Source organism: Ascoidea rubescens, assembly GCF_001661345.1.
Source record: "Ascoidea rubescens DSM 1968 unplaced genomic scaffold ASCRUscaffold_8, whole genome shotgun sequence".
Lineage (NCBI taxonomy): Eukaryota > Fungi > Ascomycota > Saccharomycetes > Ascoideales > Ascoideaceae > Ascoidea > Ascoidea rubescens.
The window spans coordinates 133,621-159,452 of NW_017962920.1; the positions used below are offsets into that span (position 1 = coordinate 133,621).

The 25,832-nt window shown below is 32.4% G+C and overlaps 13 protein-coding genes across 13 annotated transcripts in view; 8 read left to right on the forward strand and 5 right to left on the reverse strand.

Annotated features, from left to right (window-relative positions):
• Positions 1-969: 969 nt before the first annotated feature.
• Positions 970-1,515, forward strand: ARF2 (Arf family GTPase ARF2; the record flags this gene model as incomplete). Its single annotated transcript, XM_020190653.1, has 1 exon — positions 970-1,515. One exon carries the CDS (start codon positions 970-972, stop codon positions 1,513-1,515), a length of 546 nt encoding a protein of 181 aa, XP_020046597.1.
• Positions 1,516-2,957: 1,442 nt separating this feature from the next.
• Positions 2,958-4,147, forward strand: RPL35B (60S ribosomal protein uL29). Its single transcript, XM_020193417.1, has 2 exons — positions 2,958-3,079; positions 3,656-4,147. Exons 1-2 carry the CDS (start codon positions 3,077-3,079, stop codon positions 4,010-4,012), a joined length of 360 nt encoding a protein of 119 aa, XP_020046598.1. The 5' UTR covers positions 2,958-3,076; the 3' UTR covers positions 4,013-4,147.
• A 254-nt stretch (positions 4,148-4,401) lies between these two features.
• On the reverse strand, positions 4,402-7,903 carry UFD2 (ubiquitin-ubiquitin ligase UFD2). The gene has a single exon (XM_020193418.1). It carries the CDS (start codon positions 7,812-7,814, stop codon positions 4,431-4,433), a length of 3,384 nt encoding a protein of 1,127 aa, XP_020046599.1. The 5' UTR covers positions 7,815-7,903; the 3' UTR covers positions 4,402-4,430.
• A 173-nt stretch (positions 7,904-8,076) lies between these two features.
• ASCRUDRAFT_153036 (urea carboxylase-associated family protein) lies at positions 8,077-9,602 on the forward strand. The gene has a single exon (XM_020189309.1). The coding sequence runs from the start codon at positions 8,274-8,276 to the stop codon at positions 9,186-9,188; it is 915 nt and encodes a 304-aa protein (XP_020046600.1). The 5' UTR covers positions 8,077-8,273; the 3' UTR covers positions 9,189-9,602.
• On the forward strand, positions 9,468-10,550 carry ASCRUDRAFT_70829 (class II fructose-bisphosphate aldolase; the record flags this gene model as incomplete). The annotated part of the gene is made up of 1 exon (XM_020191845.1): positions 9,468-10,550. One exon carries the CDS (start codon positions 9,468-9,470, stop codon positions 10,548-10,550), a length of 1,083 nt encoding a protein of 360 aa, XP_020046601.1.
• An 84-nt stretch (positions 10,551-10,634) lies between these two features.
• Positions 10,635-12,169, reverse strand: ATP3 (F1F0 ATP synthase subunit gamma). The gene is made up of 2 exons (XM_020189154.1): positions 12,005-12,169; positions 10,635-11,669 (listed from the first exon to the last, which is right to left on the reverse strand). The coding sequence occupies exons 1-2, from the start codon at positions 12,055-12,057 to the stop codon at positions 10,841-10,843; spliced, it is 882 nt and encodes a 293-aa protein (XP_020046602.1). The 5' UTR covers positions 12,058-12,169; the 3' UTR covers positions 10,635-10,840.
• Positions 12,170-12,719: 550 nt separating this feature from the next.
• On the forward strand, positions 12,720-15,210 carry ASCRUDRAFT_76311 (cell wall assembly and cell proliferation coordinating protein). The gene has a single exon (XM_020193419.1). The coding sequence runs from the start codon at positions 13,186-13,188 to the stop codon at positions 14,911-14,913; it is 1,728 nt and encodes a 575-aa protein (XP_020046603.1). The 5' UTR covers positions 12,720-13,185; the 3' UTR covers positions 14,914-15,210.
• DIE2 (dolichyl-P-Glc:Glc(2)Man(9)GlcNAc(2)-PP-dolichol alpha-1,2- glucosyltransferase) lies at positions 15,170-16,804 on the reverse strand (the record flags this gene model as incomplete). The annotated part of the gene is made up of 2 exons (XM_020194597.1): positions 15,170-16,630; positions 16,697-16,804. 2 exons carry the CDS (start codon positions 16,802-16,804, stop codon positions 15,170-15,172), a joined length of 1,569 nt encoding a protein of 522 aa, XP_020046604.1.
• A 1,542-nt stretch (positions 16,805-18,346) lies between these two features.
• Positions 18,347-19,120, reverse strand: ASCRUDRAFT_35674 (RING finger and CHY zinc finger domain-containing protein; the record flags this gene model as incomplete). Its single annotated transcript, XM_020190635.1, has 1 exon — positions 18,347-19,120. A coding segment is annotated over one exon (774 nt), but the record flags the coding sequence as incomplete, so codon positions are not given.
• Positions 19,121-20,580: 1,460 nt separating this feature from the next.
• ASCRUDRAFT_22917 (UMP-CMP kinase) lies at positions 20,581-21,177 on the forward strand (the record flags this gene model as incomplete). Its single annotated transcript, XM_020189760.1, has 1 exon — positions 20,581-21,177. A coding segment is annotated over one exon (597 nt), but the record flags the coding sequence as incomplete, so codon positions are not given.
• A 768-nt stretch (positions 21,178-21,945) lies between these two features.
• On the forward strand, positions 21,946-22,557 carry ASCRUDRAFT_81302 (UMP-CMP kinase; the record flags this gene model as incomplete). The annotated part of the gene is made up of 1 exon (XM_020194598.1): positions 21,946-22,557. One exon carries the CDS (start codon positions 21,946-21,948, stop codon positions 22,555-22,557), a length of 612 nt encoding a protein of 203 aa, XP_020046607.1.
• Positions 22,558-22,809: 252 nt separating this feature from the next.
• On the forward strand, positions 22,810-25,018 carry ASCRUDRAFT_76316 (uncharacterized protein). Its single transcript, XM_020193420.1, has one exon. The coding sequence runs from the start codon at positions 22,890-22,892 to the stop codon at positions 24,612-24,614; it is 1,725 nt and encodes a 574-aa protein (XP_020046608.1). The 5' UTR covers positions 22,810-22,889; the 3' UTR covers positions 24,615-25,018.
• Positions 25,019-25,563: 545 nt separating this feature from the next.
• ASCRUDRAFT_153043 (uncharacterized protein) overlaps positions 25,564-25,832 on the reverse strand; it is an 827-nt gene continuing 558 nt past the window's right edge. Inside the window, exon 1 of the mRNA XM_020189310.1 lies at positions 25,564-25,832. This exon is cut by the window's right edge and continues 558 nt beyond it. Coding sequence (XP_020046609.1) covers positions 25,783-25,832 — 50 coding nt within the window. The 3' untranslated portion in view covers positions 25,564-25,782.

Consider the following 25,832-nt stretch of genomic DNA (forward strand, 5'->3'; position numbering starts at 1 on the left):
TTATTAAACACTCTTTTTCAGCACACGTAGCAAAACAATCCCGCCGGCACGCGGACATACGCCCACGCTTGCAAATATGCACGTGCAGTGTGTGCATTTTAGTCACGCGCTATGCACGTGCACGCCACTTTCTCCCGCGCAGTTTAGACCCCGATAAGAACACCTCGACATTTCGGGCGGGTGCGTGCAGCGGCCGAGTTGAAAAAGCTTTGCAACCTTTGGCCAAAGCACAAGAAACGATTTTGACACGCTCACCCCTTTTACTTTTTCTGCTGTGGATATATTCACTTTTGCTCAAAGATAGGAAGACATTATATTATATAATCCTCATATCTTCTCTCTTCTTTCTTGCAATACAATAGTTTTCCTCTTTCTTCTATTCTGTTGCAGCTTCGTTCTTCTTTTGTAATCCTTTTCATCTTTTAGGTTTCCAAAGTTTTCTTTTTCCCTATCCCTATCCTTATCCTATTGTACTATTTATTCAATCGTAAGTTTCTTCTTAATACTTGATTCTTCTCAATACTTGATATCCTCTTGTTGCCATTTATCATCGCCCTATCAATCGCTCTTTAAAGATATTTCTCCTATCCTGCGCTGCAATAATCTCAGATATATTGTTCCTCTTCAACATCTAAGATCTCTGCCCTACTCGGATCTTACCTTCATATCTCATCCACTGTTTCCACTTTCACTTTGATTTGCGTTTAATTATCTTTGTCAATTCAATATCAAATCTATATTTTTTTTCTTGAAGAAAATCAAAAAAACTGAAAAAAATTACTCAATATATTCAATTCATTAATATATCTTATACTTATCTGATCCAAACTATATTCTATTCAATTACATTGCATTACATTGTACTCTACTGTATTGTATCCTTATATTTTCTATCCCATATACTAATCTGTTTATTTATTTATTTATTTCTTTCTTTCTTTCCTTACTTGATCATTTATTCTTAGCAAGATGGGTCTCTCTTTCTCAAAACTATTTTCAACTCTCTGGGGTCGTAGAGAAATGCGTATCTTAATGGTCGGTCTTGATGCTGCAGGTAAGACAACCATTCTCTATAAATTAAAACTAGGTGAAATCGTTACTACTATTCCAACAATCGGTTTCAACGTCGAAACTGTTGAATATAAAAACATCTCCTTCACTGTCTGGGATGTTGGTGGACAAGACAAAATTCGTCCTTTATGGAGACACTACTTTCAAAATACCCAAGGTATCATCTTTGTCGTCGATTCAAATGATCGTGATAGAATCGCTGAGGCTCGTGAAGAACTACAACGTATGCTCAATGAAGATGAATTACGTGACGCCTTATTGCTAGTCTTTGCCAACAAACAAGATTTGCCAAACGCAATGAACGCTGCTGAAATCACTGAAAAACTAGGCTTGCACTCCATTCGTCAACGTCCTTGGTACATCCAAGCTACCTGTGCTACCTCCGGTGATGGTTTATATGAAGGTCTTGAATGGTTAAGTACCAATCTTAAAAATAGTAGTTAATTCTAATTATCATTGTTATTACTATCACTATTATTATTATTATTATTACTATTACTATTATTACTATTATTACTATTACTATAACTATTACTATTATTTTTTTTTTTTTTTTAATTCTCTTTTTAATTCATTTTTATTTTCAATTTAAAAATCTTCAGTAATCATTACTCTTTTATCCCTCAGTTTTATTATCATAATTAAAATAAATTAAAATTAATTAAAATTAAATTAAAATTAAAATAAAAAATAAAAAATAATAAATCAAATCAATAAATTAAATCAATAAATCAATAAATCAAATCATCAACAATCATCAACACAATCAACACAATCAACACAATCAACACAATCAACATAATCAACATCATTCATCTTCTTCCTGCTTCTTATCCATACTAAATCATCTTATCCCAACAAACTAAATAAATATCACCTAATAATATACACAAATCGAAAATTATCACATCTTTTTTCTTTCCTTTTCCTTTCTTTTTTCTTTCCTTTTTCTTTCCTTTTCCTTTTCCTTTTTTTTTCTATTTCTCTTTCTCCATCGTTTTTTTCCTTTTTTGTTAACTAATCTGTTTTCTATATCTTATATCCTAATACATCTTGGTTATTTTGTTTCGATCGACCCCTCCATAGCTTATCTCGCCCTTCAATTCTCTCTCCTATCTGAAATGCTTATTCCCAGATGCTGGATGACGCTGGATGCTTACCGCATCTACTACAAATCAATCCCCAGTCAATTTTCATCTCGTGATAACATCTTTATTATTAGGGCTCATCACTTATAAACAGATGTTGTGAGGAACAAATTTAACCTAAAGAAGCTTATTATCTATTGTTCCTCCTTTAAAGTTATCACAACCCTTTTCTCTCCTCTTTCCTCGGTTATATCTCTTATTATATATCTAATAAGTTTGTAATTCATTTACTGTAAAGTGATGAGAATTTCATCCCAAAAACAAAATTCATAATACAAAACTAATCATTCGATCTTGTTTGTTTGTTTGTTTGTTTGTTTAACTTTTTAATAGTTATCTGATCCACCATACAACGTTCTCGGCATTTCCCACTTTTTCAACTTTTCTCATTTTCCACATCAGAAATATAATCAGAATTCAATTCAATTCAACTCAATTAGTTGTAAAATTAAAACTAATCTTGTATAATTTTTCAAGTAATCAAACAGTAATATTATCTTGCACACCATCATATACTTATGTTAGGTGCTTACATAACTAATTCCTCATCAATGTTGAATACACTCTAATTAATCTTAGAACAAGCCCTATGTAACTTCCCGTGACTATCAATTAAAATTGCTCAATCCCATCGCTCGCAATTTAAACTTTCGCTTAGAATACTATTAAATAGTCACATGTCTTTCTTTTTCACCGATTTCCCATTTTCTAAGCATTGGAATCAGTTAGGGCTTGTTGCAGAGCTGCTTTGGTTTCAATATATACAAAATTGCAGATTATAGGTGAAAATATATATATTAACAGTTTGGTGAAAGATCTCAGAAACACTATCAATCAGTAATTAATAATATATCAAAATGGTATGTATCTCACTGAATCCACATCCAAACAATAAAATATATCAAATTTTAAATCCACATATACCCCCAAAGTGCTTTTTTTTCTTGTTAGAAACGCTCTGAGCAAGAATTATCACAGAAACAATCATCAACAACTGAAATGTCTAATTTATCAACAAAAATTTGATTCGTTTTTTTTTGTTTTTTTTGCAATTGATAGCGTTGTGTTAATAAACTTATTTTAATGTAGAACTGCATCCAATTACTAAATATCAAAATTATTCTATAAACATGATAATTCAAAAGACCATTTGTATCATCACAATCTTAACGCTTAAAAGCAGAAAAAAATATTAATCCAATTAATTTCACTTTTAATTTCAATTTATAAATATATTATTTAAAGTGAAATTCATCGTTTTTCTTAAAATGAATCCAATTGTTGAAATTTTACATGGATCTTAATACTACCCTATCAATTACGTTAAATTATAATAAATATCTCACAAGGATAAATGATTATATTTTATTTAAAATTTCAAAAAGTCTCATTAGCCCTTGAGACCTATTTCTAACATTTTGTTCAATTTATAATAGAGCGGCGTTAAAGCATATGAATTAAAAATCAAATCAAAACAACAACTTGAAGATCAATTGGTTGATCTTAAAAAAGAACTTTTGTCTTTAAGAAGTCAAAAATCTAGAGGTCCTTCTCCAAAAATTGGTATTTTAAGAAAAGATATTGCTCGTGTTTTAACTATCATCAACTTGAACCAACGTGAAAGTGTTAGAGCTTTCTACAAAGGTAAAAAATACATTCCAAAAGATTTACGTGCTAAGAAAACTAGAGCTATTCGTCGTCGTTTATCTGAAAATGAAGCTAAGAAAATCACCTTAAAACAAAAAAAGAAGCAAATTGCTTTCCCACAAAGAAAATTTGCTGTTAAAAATTAATTTAAATAAATAATATTGATTCAATTTTTATTAATGAATGTATCCTACAAATATATCTTTAAGAAATGCTTTATTTTTATCAGTGTTCATTATTTATATAATTAATAACAGTTTAATTACTTATCTATATCTTCCTTCTATTTGTATTTTATATTAAGATGAATTTTATTATTACTAAACTATTTAATAGCAAATGCAAGAAGAAACGGTAATCAAATTAATTTATTCATAAAACAAAAACAAAAATAAAAATAAAACAAAAATAAAACAAAAATAAAACAAAAATATCTGTAATCAAATAGAAAAATATAAAAAATATAAAAAAATAAATATAAAAAAGAAAATAGAATTTTTGCACTCAATGTAAAATATAAATTAAATCATTCCAAATGTATATTATGGCCGGGCCAAATATAGATTATGGTGGGGAGGTCATTGTGATATCTCCATCCTCTGTTTTACTTTTTTCTTTTTCAGCCCTTCTTTCAGCTTTAAATGTTTCAATTTTCTGTTTCATTTCTAAATCGGGCTTAACTTCATCCAATTTTAGTGGCATTCTGTTAAATGGATCTGTTGGATCATTGAGTAAATGTGCTTTGATAGTGGATCTATCGACCGTAACCTTTGAACTTGGTAAAATGACAGGATCAACCATAAGTTCATACATTAATGGATCTAGTAATTCATCTGGAATATCTCCCAACTCTAGTTCTTTTTCTTCATCTTCCAATTTCTGGGCTTGGGCTTTATCCCCAAATCTAACAAAATCATCAATGAAATCACCTGAAGCTAAACTGTAACGCTGTAAAAATCCTCTTGCTTTTATGAAAAGCTCATGTTTAAATGATCTACTGTCTCTTGAAACTGCATTTAGAAACTCTCTTTCTCTTGATAAATTGACAAATATTTTGCAAATATTTAAAAGCAACTGTCTAGGTTGGAAATTAAACTTCAATGGATCTTTGACTTTTAATTGAGTATATTTTTTTCCTACTAAGGCATTCAAATTATAGTTGAGCATACCAGCTAATCTATCAACAATTTCTGGAGTAACGAATGCTTTTGGTGTTTCAAGAGTGAAAATTTTGAACAAGTTGACAGTCTTATTCCCTAAATTAATATAAGATTTGGCCTGTCTTTCTATGCTTGCCAAATGATTAGCTAATTCCTCGTCAGTTCCCTCCATAACAGGTTCTGCACCATTTTTTCTGTTTTCAATTTCGCTTTCTAATTCATGAATCTCAATCAAATCTCTTAATGATTCATCTAGTAAAAATGTAGTATCGTTAAGCATTCTAGCAACAAATCTGACAAAGAAATCTTTATTTTGGGCACTTTGTTTTTTGAATTGGCTTCTATAAACTTCGTGATTCCATAAAGATTCTAATATAACTGCCATGTGAAAACGACTGTTGAATTTATCATAAAATTGAGAAGAAGCACCAGTTTTTTCGACAACGACATAGAAATCTAATAAAGCATATAGTAAATTGTCAATTATTAAAGGATCAGTTATAAAAACGTCAAACATTATACCAGGGTGACCATTCTGCATTGGTAATGAGCCAAAAAATAGTAGTTCGACAAAGTTGCCTTTTAAATGAGGATTTCCAAGTATTTCAGGGCATCTCAACATAACAATAACGAATTCCACAAAATGTTTTAATCTCGGATTATTAAATAATGGATGATTAGCATATTGAATGATATGAGAAGCATAATTGACTAAGCATTCAATGACAAATTCAGGATAGTATCTAAAAGGGGTAGGTGATTTTTTCCTTAATTCTTCAGCGTTGTCGATATTTTCAATGTTAACTTCATCAGGAATAAGTGGCAAGGTAATTTGGCGAAATGGGTAACTTGAGTTTGGATCAACAGATCTAACCATAAACACAGAAGCGCCAACAACAAAATCAAATATTTGTAATTGGATCTCTCTATCAAGGAAAAAAGCGTTCATAACGGTTTTTGAAGCTTTTGCGTTGGTTAACATTAACTCAAATTGGGGTAAACGAATAGCATAAGTTCTTTCAGCAAAGGATAGAGTATTGCCACTAGCTTTCGATTTTTCAGTTAATTCTTTTAACCTTTCGACTTGTTGTTCTAGTTGTTTAACTTCTTTTGATACTCTTTCTCGATCTAAAATCAAACCGCCAATACCAAAATGTAAGCAGCCTAAGCCTAAGAAAAAACAATCTGAGATAAAATTTGTTTTTTCAGTAGATGCATGATCTTTGGCATATTCTTCATATTCCTTTTCTGTTGCATTGATTCTTGTTTGATCTTGTAAATCGAAATATGATTGTTTATCAAAGAAAAATTTATCGATTCTATCGAATTTTTTATAAGATGAATCTAAAAATGGAAGAGACATTTTAAATAAAATTAGAGATAAGTTTACGAAAATTGCATGAGAAGTTAGGCTCAGGTAATCGGCTTGCATACCAGTTCTTAGGTGATTCCAATTTATAACGGTGGCAATGTACTTTAAAGTTGATTCTCTGGAATGATTTGAAGCTCTTATTAGTTTATCAAATACAAAGAATAAAAATTCTAGAATTAGTTTATATTCAGCCTGTAAGGATTCCATCAATCTATCAATTTCTAGTTTTGACATTGCAGCGGAGTTTCCAAGGATTTTTTTAGCAAAGTTGTTATGTAAGGGAGATAAAGAAAGAATTGGGCCCAAAATAGTTTTAAATTCGACATCAGAAGGATTTTGAGATTCTGATAAGCAGAAATCATCAATATTAGAAAACTCAGCGGCGATAGCCTTGTCATTTAATAAAATACGATAGATGGTGAAAACTCTTAGATATATTTTATTATCCATTGTAACTTTGTTTTCTAGTAAATATTTTGATAAATAGGGAACCAAGGAGTTTATAAATTCAAAAAGAGAGCCCTCTGACTTTGCAGTTTTGATCAATTCGAATAGAAAATCGTTAATCAATTCATTGGGATTATGTGATAAAAATGGGAAAACAGTTTTTTCGATAGTGTTGTTTAGAAACATGTCAGGGATTTGAAAAGAGCTGCAGGTGTAGTTGAGAGAAAGATTGACTATTTGGTCTAGTAGGGCAATTTTTTTTGATTTATATTTTTCATTAAATTTTGAAGAAAAAAGGTTGTTTAAGGCTTTTGATCTCAATTTAAGGGGTTGTCTTAGAGATTTGATGGATCTTAATTTTGATTTAGCGGATTCCCAAGCATTGAATAGATAAAGAACCGGGTTAGGAACAGCATTTTCAATTGTCATTTCATCGATGATAGCATCCACAACGTTTTTATTAAATAAAACAGATATGTTTTTGTCGATATCGTCTGAATTAGAGTCAGTGGAAGTTTTTTCATTTATCAAGTCATTATAAGTTGATTTTAAAAATTTGAGTTTCAAATTGGTGTTGTTTGGATTTACAGTTGCCTGAAAGATTTCTTGTAAAGTGTCGTTAACCCAGTTGTTATAGTGGTCTTCAAGTTGGGCATCGGATATTATAGGATTTTTTGAAAGTATTTGTTTTGTGGGATGGTTTGGAATGGATTTTTGTTTCAAGGTGTCATTGGATAGGTTTTGTTGTTTGATATTCTGAGAGACGAGTAAAGCGCTGAAAGGATTAGCAGATGGAGTGGAGGATCTGGTGGAGGTAGAGTGAGAGGTGGCAGGTCTAGAAGGATTGGAGTTGTGTTTGGGAGAAGAGGAAGAAGAGGAAGATGAGTGTGGAGCCGAAAGATTGTTTTCTTTATTGTACTTGGCCAAACGTGCTAGCCTCTTAGCTCTGATATCGTCTGGGTTGTCCATAGCCTGAAAGCAAAAGCAGCAAAACAAAAAAAAAGAAGATTACCAAGAAGGGAAGATCATACAGTGGTGGTGGATTAGATGGATTAGCTGTTTGGCCACCAGAAGAACCCTCTTTGATAACGAGCAAGAGTCTGAGGCGGTCGGAAGTCGCATTTACGAGCTGTCATACGCGTGACAAAGAGAGACCACAAAGATGGTTCTCGGCAGAAGAGGGCAGAAGTGGCCGAGAGAAGTCTCCGCGAGGTCGGAGAGCGAAGTCCGAGGAGTGTGTTTTGGATTTTCGATTTTTCGACTTTGGATGGATTTATTTGCCATTTGCTTATCTACTGATCTGCTTCTCAACAAACTGAGGGACATTATATAAATGGCTGTGGTGCGAGGGGTTTCTTTTTTTCTTTCCTTATGCGTTGGTGTATGATTTGAGCGAAGCACTGTCGTATTGAAGAATTATAGTCGAGTATGTCCTCACAAACAGCAAAGGTTACGAAGACTGGGTTACCAACTCCCATGCCAGCATACTTTCCAATGGAAGGATCGCCATTGTATGCTGACAGAGAATTTTATAAAAGGGTCCATGAGAGCTCGAAGAAGCTAGTCTGGAAGGAGATTGTGCCAATCAGATCAGGAAAAGCCTGGAAGGTTCCCAAGGGACATGTTTGCAGAATTACTACGCCCGAGGGACCGCAAGTGGGTGATTTAAATATATTCAACTACCACAATCCAAGAGAAAGATTTTGGGCTGCAAGAACCAGACAATTGCATTCTGCTCATGTTTCTACATACGACAGATTATGGTCGAATTTGCCATACTTGAGACCAATGGCGACCATTACTGGTGATTCAATTGACTATGGGCTAGATGATCAGGGAGGCAGATGCCACGATTTGCTAGGAACAAGATGCGATCCATATGTCGACAAGTTGTTGTCTGGACAAGACAACGATTTCCACTGCCATTCCAATTTGACCAGAGCCATCCTCCCATACGGGCTAACCGAGTTTGACGTGCACGATGTGTTGAATGTGTTTCAATTGACAGGGCTAAACGAAAACGACCAGTACTTTATGGAAACATGTCCTGCCAAAGCTGGTGACTACTTTGAGTTCTTTGCTGAGATAGACTTGTTGTGTGCCCTCTCGACCTGTCCTGGAGGCGACCTCTCGACGTGGGGCTGGGGCGAAGGCGACGAGGCCAGTGGGTCGAAGAGCAGCGAGGACGACATGGTCAAGTGCTGCAGGCCCTTGGGCATTGAGCTCTACGAGATAGACAAGGCAGACGTGTTGCAGCAGTGGAGTGAACCTGGGTTCATCAACTACAAGGGCAACCATGGCTTGCAGTTCCCAGTGTTCAACAAGCAGAACAGGCAGTGGTAACAGAAAAAAGAAAGCACCGCACCGCTGGCTCCGTTCTGTCAAGTCAATCTGATGATGCAGCACAAAATCAACCACACCACTTTCACTCTTCGAGTATTCTATTGTGATGCCTCTGGTTGCTCTATTTGCTATCATTCTGCTATGCCTCTGCTTTATATAAGCTCACCCAATTCTCTTCTCTTTCTTTTTCTCTTTTCTTCTCTACCATTTTCTCACTGCCTTGTCTTTTATATACCATCTCTATAATCCACAGCCACTCCGACTCTACTTCAATTCACAATGGGTGTTCAAGACGTTTTATCAAGAAAAACCGGTGTCATTGTTGGCGACGATGTTCGTGCTTTGTTTAACTACGCCCAAACAAAGGGTTTTGCCATTCCTGCCATCAATGTAACCTCCTCTTCCACTGTTGTTGCTGCTTTGGAAGCTGCCAGAGACAACAATTCCCCCATCATTCTCCAAACCTCCCAGGGTGGTGCCGCCTACTTTGCCGGTAAAGGTGTCTCCAACAAGGACCAATACGCCTCAATCCAAGGCTCAATTGCTGCTGCTCACTATATCAGGTCAATTGCTCCTGCTTATGGTATCCCAGTTGTCTTGCACACTGACCACTGTGCTAAAAAATTACTACCTTGGTACGATGGTATGATCAAAGCTGATGAAGAATACTTTGCCAAAAACGGTGAACCATTATGGTCTTCTCATATGTTGGACTTGTCTGCTGAAGTTGATGAAGAAAACATTTCAACCTGTGTCAAGTACTTCACCAGAATGGCTAAAATGAACCAATGGTTGGAAATGGAAATCGGTATCACTGGTGGTGAGGAAGATGGTGTCAATAACGAGTCTGTTGACAAGGAATCCCTCTACACCTCATCTGAAACCGTTTACTCAGTCTACGAAGCTCTTGCTCCAATCTCCCCAAACTTCTCCATTGCTGCCGCCTTTGGTAACGTCCATGGTGTCTACAAACCCGGTAACGTTGTCCTTAGACCTTCAATCTTAGGTGAACACCAATTGTACGCTAAAAATCAATTATCCTCTGACAAATCTTTCCCATTATACCTTGTCTTCCACGGTGGTTCGGGTTCTACTCAAGAAGAATTTGATATTGCAATCAAGAATGGTGTGGTGAAAGTCAACCTTGACACTGACTGTCAATACGCTTATTTGGCTGGTATTAGAGATTACGTTCTCAACAAAAAAGACTACATCTTGAAAATGGTTGGTAATCCAGAGGGCGACGACAAACCAAACAAGAAATATTTCGATCCAAGAGTCTGGGTTAGAGAAGGTGAAAAGACAATGACAATAAGAGTCTCCCAAGCCTTGGATATCTTCCACACTAAAGACCAATTATAATTATAATTCATTTCAATTATACATAATCATCTTTTTTTACATTTATAGATAAATATTTTCACTACTTTATAAACGTATTTTCTTCCTAATACTTTTTGGTTTAATAGTAATATTTATTTGAATATTGAAAAAATTTCTTTAAAAATTTATACATATATATATATATATAAATTATTGCGTAAAATCATTATTATTGTTATTATTGTATAAAAAATCATTACGACCCTTTTTGCTGTTTTTTTGTTATTTAGTTAATCAATCAATTAATTAATAATTAATTAACTAATTGCTTAATCTAATGATGAAGCACCAGTAATAATATCAACCAACTCATTAGTGATAACTGCTTGTCTAGTTCTGTTATAAAGAATAGAGTATTTACTAATCATATCACCAGCATTCTTTGATGCATTATCCATAGCATTTCTTCTGGCTGAAACCTCTGATGCATATCCCTCGGCCATTGCACTGTAAATACCATTGGCTAATGAAAATTCACTGAAACTAGCTGGAATATTAGAATCAGCATCAAGCTCAAACAATGTCAATTTGGGTGAATTTGAAACAGATTCAGGAGTAAATGCTGGTTTGGCAGTGGCTTCAAATGAAACTCCAGAAACAAACTTGTTATATAAGATTTGAATATTATCGTAGGTTTTACCTTTGGTTTCCTTTAAAATCTCATCGGCAATTAATGTGGCTTCGGTAAAATTTGGAGTTTCTTTACCAACACCACTAATAGCTAAAATCAAATTCTCTGGATGGGTTCTGGTTAATTGAGATTTGATTTTTTCTCCAACAGCAACAATATCAGCATCAGGATATTCCTTCAATTGAAGTCTAGTTGCCTTAGCGATTTGAGAATGAATTGATCCACATAATCCCTTATCTGATGAAACAGAAATTATTAAAGCTTTTGGAGATTCAGAAGTTGATGCAGCTGTTTCGGCATTTTCATAAAACTCTTTTTCACCAGAAGTGTAAACTCTTGAAGTAGTCATTGCACGTTGAGCTTTATTCAAACGAGTAGAAGCAACAACCTTCATGGTATTGGTAATCTTTTCAATGTTTTTAATAGATTTTAAACGGGTTTCAATTTCACGTAAAGTAGCATAGTTTCTAATTAATAATCAAAAAATAACAATTCAATAATTCATTAGTAATTTATACTTTAAAGAAATTATAACTAACTATTCTCCTTTATTTATATATATATATATATATATATATCAAATTTAAACAAGATAAATGATTTTGATGTTTCTTGATGCACAGTTTTTTGATCTCTTCTGGCATATCTTTAGATCCTCATCCCGGATTTGAACAATTCAAATTGTATTATTATTTCCAATATTGTTTATAAACATATTATCTGCATTTAAAATCAAACTTCTCAATGTTTAAATCATTTTGATGAGCTGTGATTAACTCTAGAAAGACAATAGGATACATACCTGGCTTGAGAACCAGCAACATAAACAGCTTTGGCACCAAATCTAGTAAACATTTTCGATAATATGGATATAATTTGTTTCTAGATTAAAATCAATATTAAAATCACTTGAAAATTGTGCAATATATTATCGATTATAATGAATATCTCCCTTAACAAATTGGGGTGTCTCCAGGAAGAATTAGAGTATTTTCTTTGGTGAAAAAGTTCCCATCTCTGATTTGCCAATCAAAATCAAATCACGTGCTGTAGGTCACATGAATGATGCAGGATGTGATTTATCAGCGCTGAGTCATTCAGTGCAATTTCAAAACGATACCAAAGCAAGGTTTTTCAACAAGACTGCGAGGGCAGAGACAAAAGTTTGCAGCCCTATGTGCTAGACTCTTTTCTGTCTTTGTTCACTCCATATTAGGTGCTCAACCGGTTCCAACGAGAACACTTTTTGAAGATGATCTTTCCAAAGCTGTTTTCTCTTCCAAGATGCCCTTTTCCCACCAAATCAACATGAAATCCACGCCCACGGGTTTCATTCTTCACGCACTCCAACGCAAATATGCGTCCTACTTGCGTGGTGCACCCGTAGTGCTGGTGCAGAGCAGCCCAGTTTCAAGCCTTTTTGGGTGAGTGTTGAGATTTATTTTTAACCATTTCCTAATTGGGCTAAAATCAAAATAAACCTATTTCTGTTTCCTTGTGGAATAAGGTGCAAGATTATTGAAATTCACCCATTCAGCTTACCATTAAACTGCTTCCAAAAGATTTATTGGTTTTCTTATACCAGCTTTTTTGCTATTTTATTCATCAACTTTATCCTCAAATCCACCACCAAAGAAACCTCAAACTCCTTTTGATATTCTTTTTTAAAAATTATATGTTGCTAATAATACTAATAATATTACCAAGTTTTGAAGTGCCTTCTTTTTAAGCTTCGAGCAACATTGTACAACTTTACAACTCAGAATCCTTCAAGCCTGAATTAAGAATATTGGATTAAAATTTCTTCATTAATAATTAAAAACCTCTACAATATTCTTTCGAATCTTTTCCAAACACATTCGCTACCATAACTAAATAATATACAACAACTATACCCAGCAATAATAATAATAATAATAATAATAATAATAATAATATCAATAATACCAACAACGGCCAACAAAAATTACAGTTTTTATAAAAATGGCCCTAAGCTTAAAAAAAAGATTTAATGAATTACTATATTCTTTCAAAACCAATGATAGATACTCTGATTATGATGCCAATCAGAAAGCAAGAATTCCTACATCAAATCACCAAAGAGCAAACTCAACCCAAGATATATTTAAAAGTTACAATATCAATTTAAATTCCAATTTTAACGATGCATATTCCCAACAAAGTTCAAATTCTTCCTTTCGCAAAAGAAACAATAGAATCTCTTTACAAAATTTTGATGGCGAGGGAGTATCTGAATGTATCCTAGCATGGAGACATATTCAATTATGGACCTCAAAAAATCATCCTGAGCTTGACGAAACATTATCACCACCAGTTACAACTAATGACATTATAAAAGCTCAATCCGATTTAAACATCCAATTTCCTCAATCTCTTATAACTTCTCTAAGGATCCATGATGGCCAAGATTTATCTGGCTCCTTGGGCAATGAAGCAGGTGGTTTAGTTTTTAATTTACAATTATTAAATCTTGAGAAAATCGTTTCAATGACTAAAACTTGGAGAAAAGTTAGTGAAAAAGTTAACAATTTTATTTTAACAAAAAAGAAAAACCAACATTTACAAAATTTAAAATCCCCCGAATTAACTTATTCTTTAGATTTCCATAAAAGTTCCATGTCAAAACATGATGGAAACGACTATTTTCTTTTAGATAACGACGATTATGATGCAGATTTACAATCAGATTCATTAAATCAATTCAAACCGCATCATTCTAAATCGAAATCCCTGAATTATCCTACTCCCTATACTTCTAATACCCAAATATATGGTCATAGTAAACAAAACTCAACTTTTACCTCCCATTCAAGAAATTCTTCAACAAATACCTCTGTGCTATCTTTTGGTAATGACTTGCTATTAAATAAAAAATCAAATCTTTTTTCTCAAGGATCAATACCCCCACAATCAACACAACCTGTATATTGCCATCGAGATTGGGTTCCTTTAATTTCTGATAATTGTGGAAATCAAATAGCTGTGGATCTATCCCCTGGTCCAAAGGGCAAATGGGGTCAAGTAATCATATTCGGTAGAGATTTTGATATTAAATTTGTGATAGCTCCAACTTGGGGTGACTTTCTATTAACCTTTGCAAAAGATTTAGAAAATAAAAATTACATTATAACTCATCCCGATAATAACCTAATCGATGACATTTACTCAGGTGAGGGAGACTTATTATATTATGATAATACTTTAAAAATGCAAAAAAACTATCTTTATGTTTTAAGAGATAGAGCATTGGATGATTGGAAAAAAAAATCCACTTTTGACCATTACAGCTCTTCAGTATCAGAATTGGATAAAAAATCAAATCGATCCTTCTCCCCTACCTCTCAAAGTCACCAAAGAAGACATACTTACTCACAGCCTCATTTATCCACAATAAAACAAGAACAAAATTCAAATTCATTTGCCCAAAATATTATACCAACAATTAAGGAAAAATCCTCAATGGACTCTTTACCTACAAATAATTCAACAATTGATTCTTCTCAGTCTAACACATTTTGTGATTTAAAAGATTTAAATCAATCAACTACAAGAAATCGCTCTTCTTCAGAGTCAAGTGAATCTTCAATTGTGATAACAAGAATTGTTCAAGTTCCCGAGAATAACGGTAAAAATTTGAATAACGAAGTTATTATAATTGATGACGATCCTTATGAAAACATTGTTCTTTAAGTTCTTATTCATATATATATTTTTCTTTTGTTTATTTCTTTCAATTTTTTATAACTATGGTTAAAAGCAATATTTTTTTTTTCTTTTCTCTTTTCTCTTTTCTCTTTTCTCTTTTCATTTCTAATTTTTCATTGATTATACATACATATTCATTTATGGATATGCATATATATAGTTTTTTTCTAGATATCTATCATAAACTATTTGGTGCATCTTTTTATTTATTGTACTCTTTCATCTAATCTTTCATTTTATGCTACCAAATAATTCTTTGAGGTAAACCTGGCTCAGTATCCCACGCAAAGGTATAATTTATAAATATAAATATTATAACGAAATTTATAATAAAAAACCATAAGAATTCTAAATGTAGCTTAAAATTTTTAATTTCATAACTGTTCTTTTTGAATAATGTATCAATAAAGGAAAAAGTAGTACTTTCAATATCAATTAAAACTCTCCAAAATAAATAAGGAAGAATATAATATCTTGGTTCAAATAAAGGTGATGGAATAATAGTTGCACAAACAGATACAGTAAAAGCACTGATTGTAATAAAAGTTGGCTTTAAATTTTTGTTAATTCTTTCAATAACAATTTTATTTCTGTTTTGCTTATTGTTTTGAGTGTTAATAGTATCATTAAATTTGTTTAGATTTATAAATAAATGATAAAATAATGAGTAGCCAGAGAAATGGTAAAATGGAATCATAGCATATCTTGAATAAGGAGGTTTGAAATCAATTACTCTTTTCCAAATGTAAAATGTATAATGACGGTTATCAGCTAGTAAAAACGGATGAACTATAGTAAAGTACTTGACTGATAAAAACATAAAAACATAGATAAGAGCAGTAACAGATAAGCTCTTAAATGAACCAAATGAGTTTTTCAAATACAAAACCATGAATGTTGAAGAAATTAATAATGGTCCGCTCAAGAAAGTTATAAAAATTAAGCAGTAAAATAATTGTGGTAGATGGATTGTAGATATATGATTTTCTTTATCACCAAAAGTAATACCGCCATTATGAATTATAAAACCAATAAATAAGACAAAGTTAATTAAAAAGGGAATAATACAAATTACATCTTCCAATGATTGTTGGATAAAACCAAATAAATTGATAAAAAAGGTTTCCAATATATGAAAATGTTCAATTTTTTTTATAAAATAGTTATTTTTTAAAGTTTTGGAGTTATATTTTTGAGATAATTGTGCATTTCTATCAATAAACATAACCAAGATAAAAGCAGACCATACAATGTTTGTTTGACGAAATGTTACTGAAATCAAAGATATAATGGACGATAATAATGCTGATTTGAACTTCCCTAGGGGCAAACAAATTGCTGTTGAAAATGATAAGAAAATCAATATTGTTGACCAGACATCAGTATAAAAAAGTAAATAATAAATGGATAACAAGGGTAAGAAAATGATATTTGAAGACCAGAAATTATTTCCATTATATTTCAACAACGGATTTAAACATAAAATTGGAAAAACAATCAAACCACCAACAAGATTCAAACTTCTCAAAACTGGTGTACCACAATACTCTAAATTCCAATTAAAAATATTTAGCAAATTTACCAATTTTGAGTAGAGAAACCCCAAGTAATACAAGCCTGGAGGTGTGGTTATTTTTGGGTCCCAGTAGGAAAAGTTGCCATCACAGTATTTCTGGGTTTGGGGAATGTGAAATATTTCATCCTGGAGAAGTGAGTATTAGTAGCAAGATTCAAATACGAGAGACATAAGAGATAACCCATTACTTACGATAAAGCAGTATCGCACAAATCGAGCAGACACCAAATGAAAGCATCCAGATAGAAACACCAAGCAGATAGTGTGTAGCACATTGTTGCTGCGAGTCGCAAGAACCATTTTTCAGCAGCTGCAACCAACAATCAGAAACAAATTCCTCCAAAAAAAGGTTCAATGCTGTCAAAAAGTGAGATCACCTGATTCAAAGCAGTGGACGATGGTTCCGGAGCTGAATCTGCGTCAAAACTAACTCAGAACCAAGATGGTTTGAATGAGATCGCCATTTGGGAAAGGAGATGCAATGGTTCAGCTTCAGTTTCGGCATCAATTGAAGAAACAGCTTTGTTGATTCGAAAGAAATTGCAGGACAGATCAGAGACCAGAGGCGTGGAAGTTGCTCTTTTTGGCCACTCGAACTCTGAGCAGATAAGAGAAGAAACAGCATCAACAACTCTGAAATATTGCCCATTAGACTTGAATTTCTCAGAATTCCTTTTCACTTTTGTCTTTCTCACAAGCCTTGCCGGTGGTTCTATTTTCTTGAACTGTTTTCACTTCATTTTCATCTTCATCTTCATCTTCATCTTCGTCATCACTTAAATTTAGTGTATTTTTTGCCCAAATTTCAAGCAAATCACTTAAAGAATATCCCTTTGGTCTTTCTTTCACTTCAACAGCACTTCTGTCATCATTATTATGCCCCTCAATAATTTCTAGTGCTCTAGTTTTATTTTCTTCAAAAAAGTTGAATCCCGAAAACTGTGGTAGATTAGGAACAGCTAACTTTTTTAGGTTGGGCAAATTGGGAAAATTTGCAATTGAAGACGAAAAGTTTGGTAAATTCGAAAAGTTGGGAAACTCAGGCATGTTGGGAAAACTTGAAAAATTAGGTAAATTAGATAAATTAGGAATTGTCACCGGTTTTGAAAGAGCAGGCAATGTCAAATTGGCGTTAAGATTGAAATTCAAATTCAAATCATTGATGTTAATTAAATCACCATCATCATTATCCGAGTCTTCATCACTTGTTTCTTGTGCTTTCTTCTCTTTTTGTTTGTCCTTTTTCTTATCATTTGCTATGGTTTCACTATTTTCATCCTTATTATTTAGTTTTATTACTTCATTTGTTTCTGTAAAAGGCTCCAATTCGTTTGCAGGAATTGCTGGATTAATATTTAAATTATTGTTAATATTATTATTGATAAAATTCCTCAAATTATTGATTGGTTGGGAAAATGAAGTATGTGAGGATAGTGCTGATAGTAGATTAATATTTTGATTTGAAAATGAAGGCAAATAAGATTTCACACTTTCAACATTAGAGTTGTTTGTTTGATTTTCAATTGTATTTATTGTGTTGGTTGTATTAGTTGTCTTAGTTCCAGATAATTCTGAATTATTATTTATAAAAGCATGAAATAGAGCATCTCTTTTATTCATGGTTATACTGTTCAAAACTAAATCTCTATGGATATCATTTTCAAAATCTTCATCGTCTTCCTCTTCGTATTCCTCGTCATCTTCTTCATTATCATCTCTTTCTTCATTAATAATATTATTGTTATTATTATGATTATTATTATTATTATTATTATTTATTTCAATGGTTTGATTTTGATTATTGTTTCTTTTCTTTTTTTTTTTTATTAATTTCAATTGATTGGTGTTATAACTTCCACAATTGGAACATTTTAAACCGATAATGTGAAATTTACAAGAGGATTTCAAAGTGCAATCATTGCAAAAAACAATGCATTTCCAATCGGAATAAGGATGGGGTAAAATCTGATGCGAGATTTCATGATCTAAAATTCTGAATTGATTTTCCATATCAATAATTGATTTTAAACAAAGAGGGCATTTATAAAAATTTTCAACATATTTATTGAAACATTTTTTATGGATTGAATGGCCACATTTCATAAAAAAAACTGTTTTAATTGAATTAAAAAGATATTCTCCACAAATCGGACAATCACTTCTAACAGTGTCTAGAATACATTTGTGGTTATCCTTTAAATCGATAGATATGCAAGCATTGCACCCTTTACAATGATAATAATCTATTCCAAGTCCATAACCTAATCGACATATGCCACAATCTTTGCAGTGATAAATGTTTCTATTAATATCGTCATCATATAAATTACAAACAGAGCAGAAATAATTAGCAAAGACATTATCGCAATTAAAACAGGAATTTGAAGGAGATTGAATTAGATTGCAATTCATGCACAAAATTTTAGTTGAACTATTATTTTTCAATAGAGAAAGAGAATGATCATGTATTTTTTCATCATGACAATGATGGCAAGTGTAAAAATTCACACATTCGGGACATAATAATTTACAAGACCTTTGATAATGTTCGCAGCCTAAAATTTCGTTAGTTGCATCATAATAAGTAGTTTTTTCGTTTTCAGCATAATATTCCATATCTTCTTCATTTTCATTCTGATCCTCCTCAAAGTTGGCATCATTATTAGTATGAATGTTATTTTTATTTTGATTTTGATTTTGATTTTGATTTTGATTTTGATTTTGATTTTGATCAATTCTATCATCATTTCTTTCATCATCATCACTATGATTATCAAACATTTCAACATCTTGGTCGACTTCGGAGAAAGATGATGATGATGATGATGATGATGACGAGGAATATATTCCATAACCCAACATTCTGCCTTCTTTTTCCTGTTTAGTTTTCCTTTGAATTTTGTGATTTCTCGACATTAATTTTTGAGTTAGAGTTCGTTTTTGCAATGAATCCAAAAAGGAATGGTTTTGGATTGCCTGGATTTTTTTTCTTAATAACAGTTCATTCTTTGAATCCTCGTCTGATTTGAAAGTGATTAAATCGTTATATTCTCTAAATAGTAGTTCGTTTTCAGCTAGAGTCTTATTAACCTCTAGCCTTTGCTTTTCCTCCATGGAGTTCAAATCGTTGGATCGCAGAGAATCCTTGGAAATATTTTTAGCACCATCGCTGTTGTAGAACGAGAACCCATTGATAAGATTGTAAAAAAAGCCAAAGGGGCTCTTTTTGGCGGGATTGACGCCGCCAGAAGAACTCAAACTGCTGATGGAGTGCTTGCCATCGTGGTGATCAGCTTCACTCATGATCTCGCTGGCAATCGTGTGGATTCTGCTGAAGATGAAGGTTGAGCAGCAAAAACCCCATCAAAACCATTGCCAAAATCCGAAAATCCAAAAAATGCCGGAAGCGTGAAATAAAAAAGCATGTGATATGCAATAATCTGCACTCCGGCTGCATTTCCGCTCCTCCTCTAATCAGAAGCTTATCTAAGCACACGTAGAAAGAGCGTCCACACCATTGGCGTCGAGAACGCTTCAACATCTTCATTCTGATTGCATACCACTTTTTATCATTTACTTTGCTCGTTTCTTTTGGCCAAGTTCCAGATCTGTTCCTGGTTCTCGTTCAACTACACAAGATGTTCAAGTCCTCTATAATATCATCCACTCGTTCGGCAGCCTTTGGCTTAAATAGCTCAAGAGCAATTCACAAATATTTGCAAAAATCATTTTTCAGCAATTCTGCTGCTTTTTTAGCTAAAAATGATCCAAATCCACCAGAAATCGACTTGATCAAGATTAAATTTCCCAATAACTCTAGGAAACCCGATCCAGATAGCAGGGCTTCCAAGTTCAAAAACATTGAAGACTCCAATAGTGGTCAAGGCGATTCAAATCCAAATCCCAAAAAGAGTTCCTCGAAATTTAAAGTATTACTTGGATTATCTCTTTTAGGTGTCTTGACTTTATTTGGTAGTTCCGTATTCATTGGGAGAGAGCCTAAGCCCTTCCATGATATCTTAAAAGAAGCAAAAGAAAAGGATTCATCAAAGAAAAATGGCGAGAATGATGATAGCACTGTAAAGAAACCAACATTTCAAGAAAATGAAGTATCAGTGATCTTTGTTCTTGGTGGTCCTGGTTCTGGTAAGGGAACACAGTCTGCTAATTTGGTTAGAGACTATGGATTTGTACATTTATCTGCTGGTGATTTATTAAGAGCTGAACAAAACAATCCAGATTCCAAGTATGGTGAGTTAATTGCACATAACATTAAAAATGGGATAATTGTTCCACAAGAAATTACAATTGCTTTGTTGGAGAATGCAATGAAAAAAAACATTGAAATAGGTAAAAAGAAGTTTTTAATCGATGGATTTCCAAGAAAGATGGATCAGGCTCTAACGTTTGAAGCTAGTGTTGTTAAATCAAGTTTAACCTTATTCTTTGATTGTCCAGAAGCCATCATGTTGAACAGGTTATTAGAAAGAGGTAAAACAAGTGGTAGATCTGATGATAATATTGAGAGTATCAATAAAAGATTTAAAACCTTTATTGAAACCTCCATGCCTGTTGTGGATTATTTTGATAAACAAAATAAAGTTGTTAAAGTATTCTGTGATCAACCAGTAGATGCTGTTTACTCTCAAGTTAAAACTGCATTGAAAGATAAATTGAATTTAGATTATCTCTAAAAACTGAAATAAATTAGCGTACATCACTAAATATCAATACATCTTATCATTTTATTTTATTTTATTTTATTTTATTTTATTTTATTTTATTTTATTTTATTTTATTTTATCTTACTTTATCTTATTTTATCTTATTAGTTTATTCGTTTTTTTTTCCAGATAACTTTTAATTACGTTATAGCTCATATATTAAGAAAAAATAAAAAAAAGATAAAAAGGATCTGCATTTAAATGTTAAAAGTAAGAACGGCTTATTGTCAGGTAAATTTTAAGTAAATATTTTTTAAGCTGAAATCGTAAATATACATTTAAACAAGATAATATTTGGTCCAATGGATACTTGCTTCACCGATCTAACAAAACCAATATTTTAAAGGAATAATTTAGTGTATTTGACAATTTTCTTTGTTCCTTGAAATTGAAAAAGCCATATGGTCTTCAAGTAACCACCATTTAATAGGTCAATAGAAGGTTTTTCTTTTCTGATAAAAAAAAGTTTTCATCTAATTTAATCTTGTAAATAAGTAGTGGATATTAATGTATGATGATATTGTTTATTTTTTTGTTTTTTGATTAATATTGACTCGATAAATTGTTGGATAAAGATATAAATATCGATGAGTTTGGTTGCCTTTTTTTTTAGTTTATAAGTTCTTGAGTTCTTTTTTGTTTCCTTGAATATAAAGCTTGTTCTTGATATCAATATCAATACTGGTACCTATCATTTTAATTATAACTATACCAATCATGGAAAATTCCAATAGCACAGCATTCAAACCAGGTGAAATCACAGTAGTATTCGTTCTTGGTGGCCCTGGATCCGGGAAAGGCACCCAGTCAGTTTTACTAGTTAAAGATTATGGATTCGTTCACCTATCTGCTGGTGACTTGTTGAGAGAAGAACAGTCGTTTCCTGGTTCTGAAAATGGGAAACTAATCTCAGAGTATATCAGCGAGGGCAAAATTGTTCCAGAAAGAATAATCATCGAGTTGCTATTGAATTCCATCCAAAGGAATTTCGATAAAGGCAACAAGAAGTTTTTGATCGATGGGTTTCCAAGAAAAATGGACCAGGCTCTAACATTTGAGAGGAAGATTGCTGAATCAAGCTTTATCTTGTTCTTCGACTGTCCTGAGGAAGTGTTGGAAACGAGGTTGTTGGAAAGAGGCAAGACAAGTGGACGAACAGATGATAACCTCGCCAGTATCAAGAAGAGATTCAGAGTGTTCGCTGAAACATCTTTGCCTGTAGTTAATCATTATGAAGCGAAGCAGAAGGTGGTTAGAATCAGCAGCGAAAAGCCTATCGACCAGGTCTACAGCGCTGTTAAAGCTGCCCTCGAGGCCAGGTCTTTCTAAGCAGTCTATGTAGAAGTGGTGTGTAGTCCTCTATAGCTCCCCAGCATTGTAATCAACTGCAATTAATAGCAATACAATGGTAATACAATGATAATACAATGGTAATACAATAGTAATATAATAGTAATATAATATTAATACAATTTCAACACTTCCCCATGCAGGTGGTATAGCCCTAAATTAGGGCTCTGACTTGATGAAGGCTCCTGAAAATGCTTCTCTTCAACCTCCCAGGCTCCAGCTATCACCAAGAGCCTTTTGTGTTGAGCGTACTGTTTGCTGAGGAAGTAAGATGCTTATACGCGATTAGTCGACCTTACAGACACCAGAAAATGAGCGAAGCTAACCCCAACAATGATTTCGAAGATGACTTGGAATTTCTCCTCCTGAAAAACATTTCCTCAGTTCCTGCCTCAACTGTTCCAGCTGGATCTCCAGTGCAACCACAACCAAAGTCCCAGTTCAAGAAAAGAATCAACAACAGCAATCAAAATGCTGCTCTTAGAGACAAGAGTTTGGCGAAATCTTTTGCTTCTCTAAATCTCGGTGCTGATAGGTCTAGTGCAAGACCACAATTCAAACCGTCCTCGTCTAATGATTTGAGATTGAACAAAAAAACGATTGACCAAATATGTGATGATATCGATATTTCCTGGGATGAAACCAGTAACAAACCAGATTCTGATGATTCTGATGATTCTCAGAATTCTGGTTACTTGGATGACTTTGAAGCTGGTTATTACAATGGTCTTGAAAGTGAAAATTTTTCCAAACTGGACACCGATACGAATGCTAAACAAAATGTTATTGACACAAACAGTCAAACCAAAAAGCAAACAAAAACAGATTTAACTTTATCATCTTCAAGTTTGGACTTGAATCTTGCCGATAATCCAACTAAGATTAATCTTGAGCTCGATCTCGATAATCAGGCTCTATTGTCAAAAGAAGTTGGACCAGTTGAGATCAATTCAGAGAAACAAAAGTCAAACAAAAAATCTGGAAATCGTAAAAAAAAATCAAAAAATAATATTAAAATTAGTACTAACGAACAAACACGAAATGAGAAACCAAAGGAGAAATCAAGAAAACCAAAAGCAACACCAATTACTCCCAATAATTCCAACTCTACCGAATTTTGTTATTTATCTAAAAAAGAAATTAAAAAATTTAAAACTTTAAAACAAAAAAATCAGTTGAATGATACAGAAATGGATCAACTAAGACAACTAAAAGAAAAAAGAAAACTCTATTTCTTAAATAAAAAATTTCAACAAGAAATTCCCTTTTCTGAATCTTCAAACAATGCTAATTCAAACACAGAAAATAAGCTAAAATCTTCTTCATCTTCTTCATCTTCTTCAAATCAAAGGCCTTCTAAAATACACCAAGCAAAAAAACCTGCTAAAAATCTGGCCTTCAAAGTTATTTATAATCCTGTTTCAACCATGAAATTAAGTGATCCTTTTCTTGAAAAAATTGTTCTCAACGCTAATGACTTGGCTAAAGAAATCCTCCAGTTTTTGTTGGTTCATAAAGACAATGTCTTTAGTGATTTTTATCGGGCCAAACTTTTTTTTACCATCTCAATTTTGGTGGCTTTAAAAGGTCCCAAGAGCTATAAAGATTTGTGTTCTGATTATGATTTAGAAATAAAAAATGAAAGTTCGAAAAACAAAGAATTATCCAATCCAAGATATTTTGAAAGATATTCTGAATTTCTCAATCCTCGGGGTGATTTTAATTTTAAACTAGTAGGATATATTGGTCATATCTTAATTTGGGGATTTGATCGTCAAAGATATGGTTTAAAGATGCAAAAAAAAGATTTTAACAATACTTTTATCTTTAAATATCAAATCAAATGTTCAAAGTCAATGATTTTGAGTGGTATTGGAGGAATGAATCTTTGGGATAAAAATCAAAAAAAGGATAGTATGCCCTTAAGTAAATGGCAAATTTTAAATGGATTAAAAAAAAGTTATGAATTTGATGAAGATTTGTTTGTTTTAATCTTGAGATTTATGGGAATTGTTGATATTCCCAAGATGATCTAAGTTTTTTGTGCATATGATTATGATTAAAATTATGGCTGTGCCTGGTAAAATATAATTTCAGTTATTGAAGAATGTTATTATCGGATATTTTAGTCTATTTTCAATATGATTTTTTAATTGTTCTGATATGAATGAAACTCAATTGAAAAAAAATAATATAATGATATTTGGAAATAACTTTGATTAAGAAATTGATTGAATTTTAAAAAAGTAATATAAAATAAATTGACAATTGTGATGAATAATGAAAGAAAAACAATTTAAAGATACACTTAAGGGTAACAAATCTGATATTCAAAAAAACAAAGGTAATTGATGAGAAAAAGACAATATAAATTCGAGAAGTAAATTATAGTAAGAGTTTTGTTTTTTTGGTATACTTTTTGTTTGTTTTGTATTTTTTTTTGTTTTGTAATTTTTTTGTATTTTTTTAAGATTCTTAAGATTTGACTGCAATTGTCTGTAAATCTATGTAAAGGTATGTATGTAGTAGGCAGATGAGTCTTAACTGCGGTTTCCTAATTGGGAAAAACAACATCTGATTCAATTCTCCCATGATTCATGAAAATATTCATATAATTACATTTGTGGTCTCAAGCCACCAACATTATCCTCCAGACAGTTCTTTGTGCTCTTTATTTGAGTCAGGAAACACTCTTAATAATATAAAATATATTCTAAGAAAATATAACAAAGCATTTGAAAAAATTGGTACTGAATATAGTGACTAAATGGGTATCATTATATAGGTCTTTTCTCTAAACACTTAAAAGTGTCTGATCTTGGATTGANACCATCTTTATCACCTGTTGCTCTCAAAGAAGCATTGATTAATATGTTATATCATTTAGAAAAGGAAAAGAAGAAAAAGGCATTGATATCCCAATTTTTCTACGCTGGTAATAAATTTTTTTACAGTGAACAAGGAAATGCAAAATTAATTGATATCGTTTGAAAGCATTAATATTTGATTAGCAAGTTATTGCACCTGGTTGTTACTAGATATATAGTAACAATATATGAATAAATTTTTACAAGTACCTTTTGATGATTTTATCCACTGAAGTAATTAAAGTATTAGCCATCAATAACATGAATTGCTCCATCTTCAAAATTCAATTAAGATTATTATCAATGATAATTATATTGGCAGCAGAAGAAGTACCATTTAGCAACAAGAAATTTCTGTTTTATAATCTGAAGTCCATTTCCATGTAT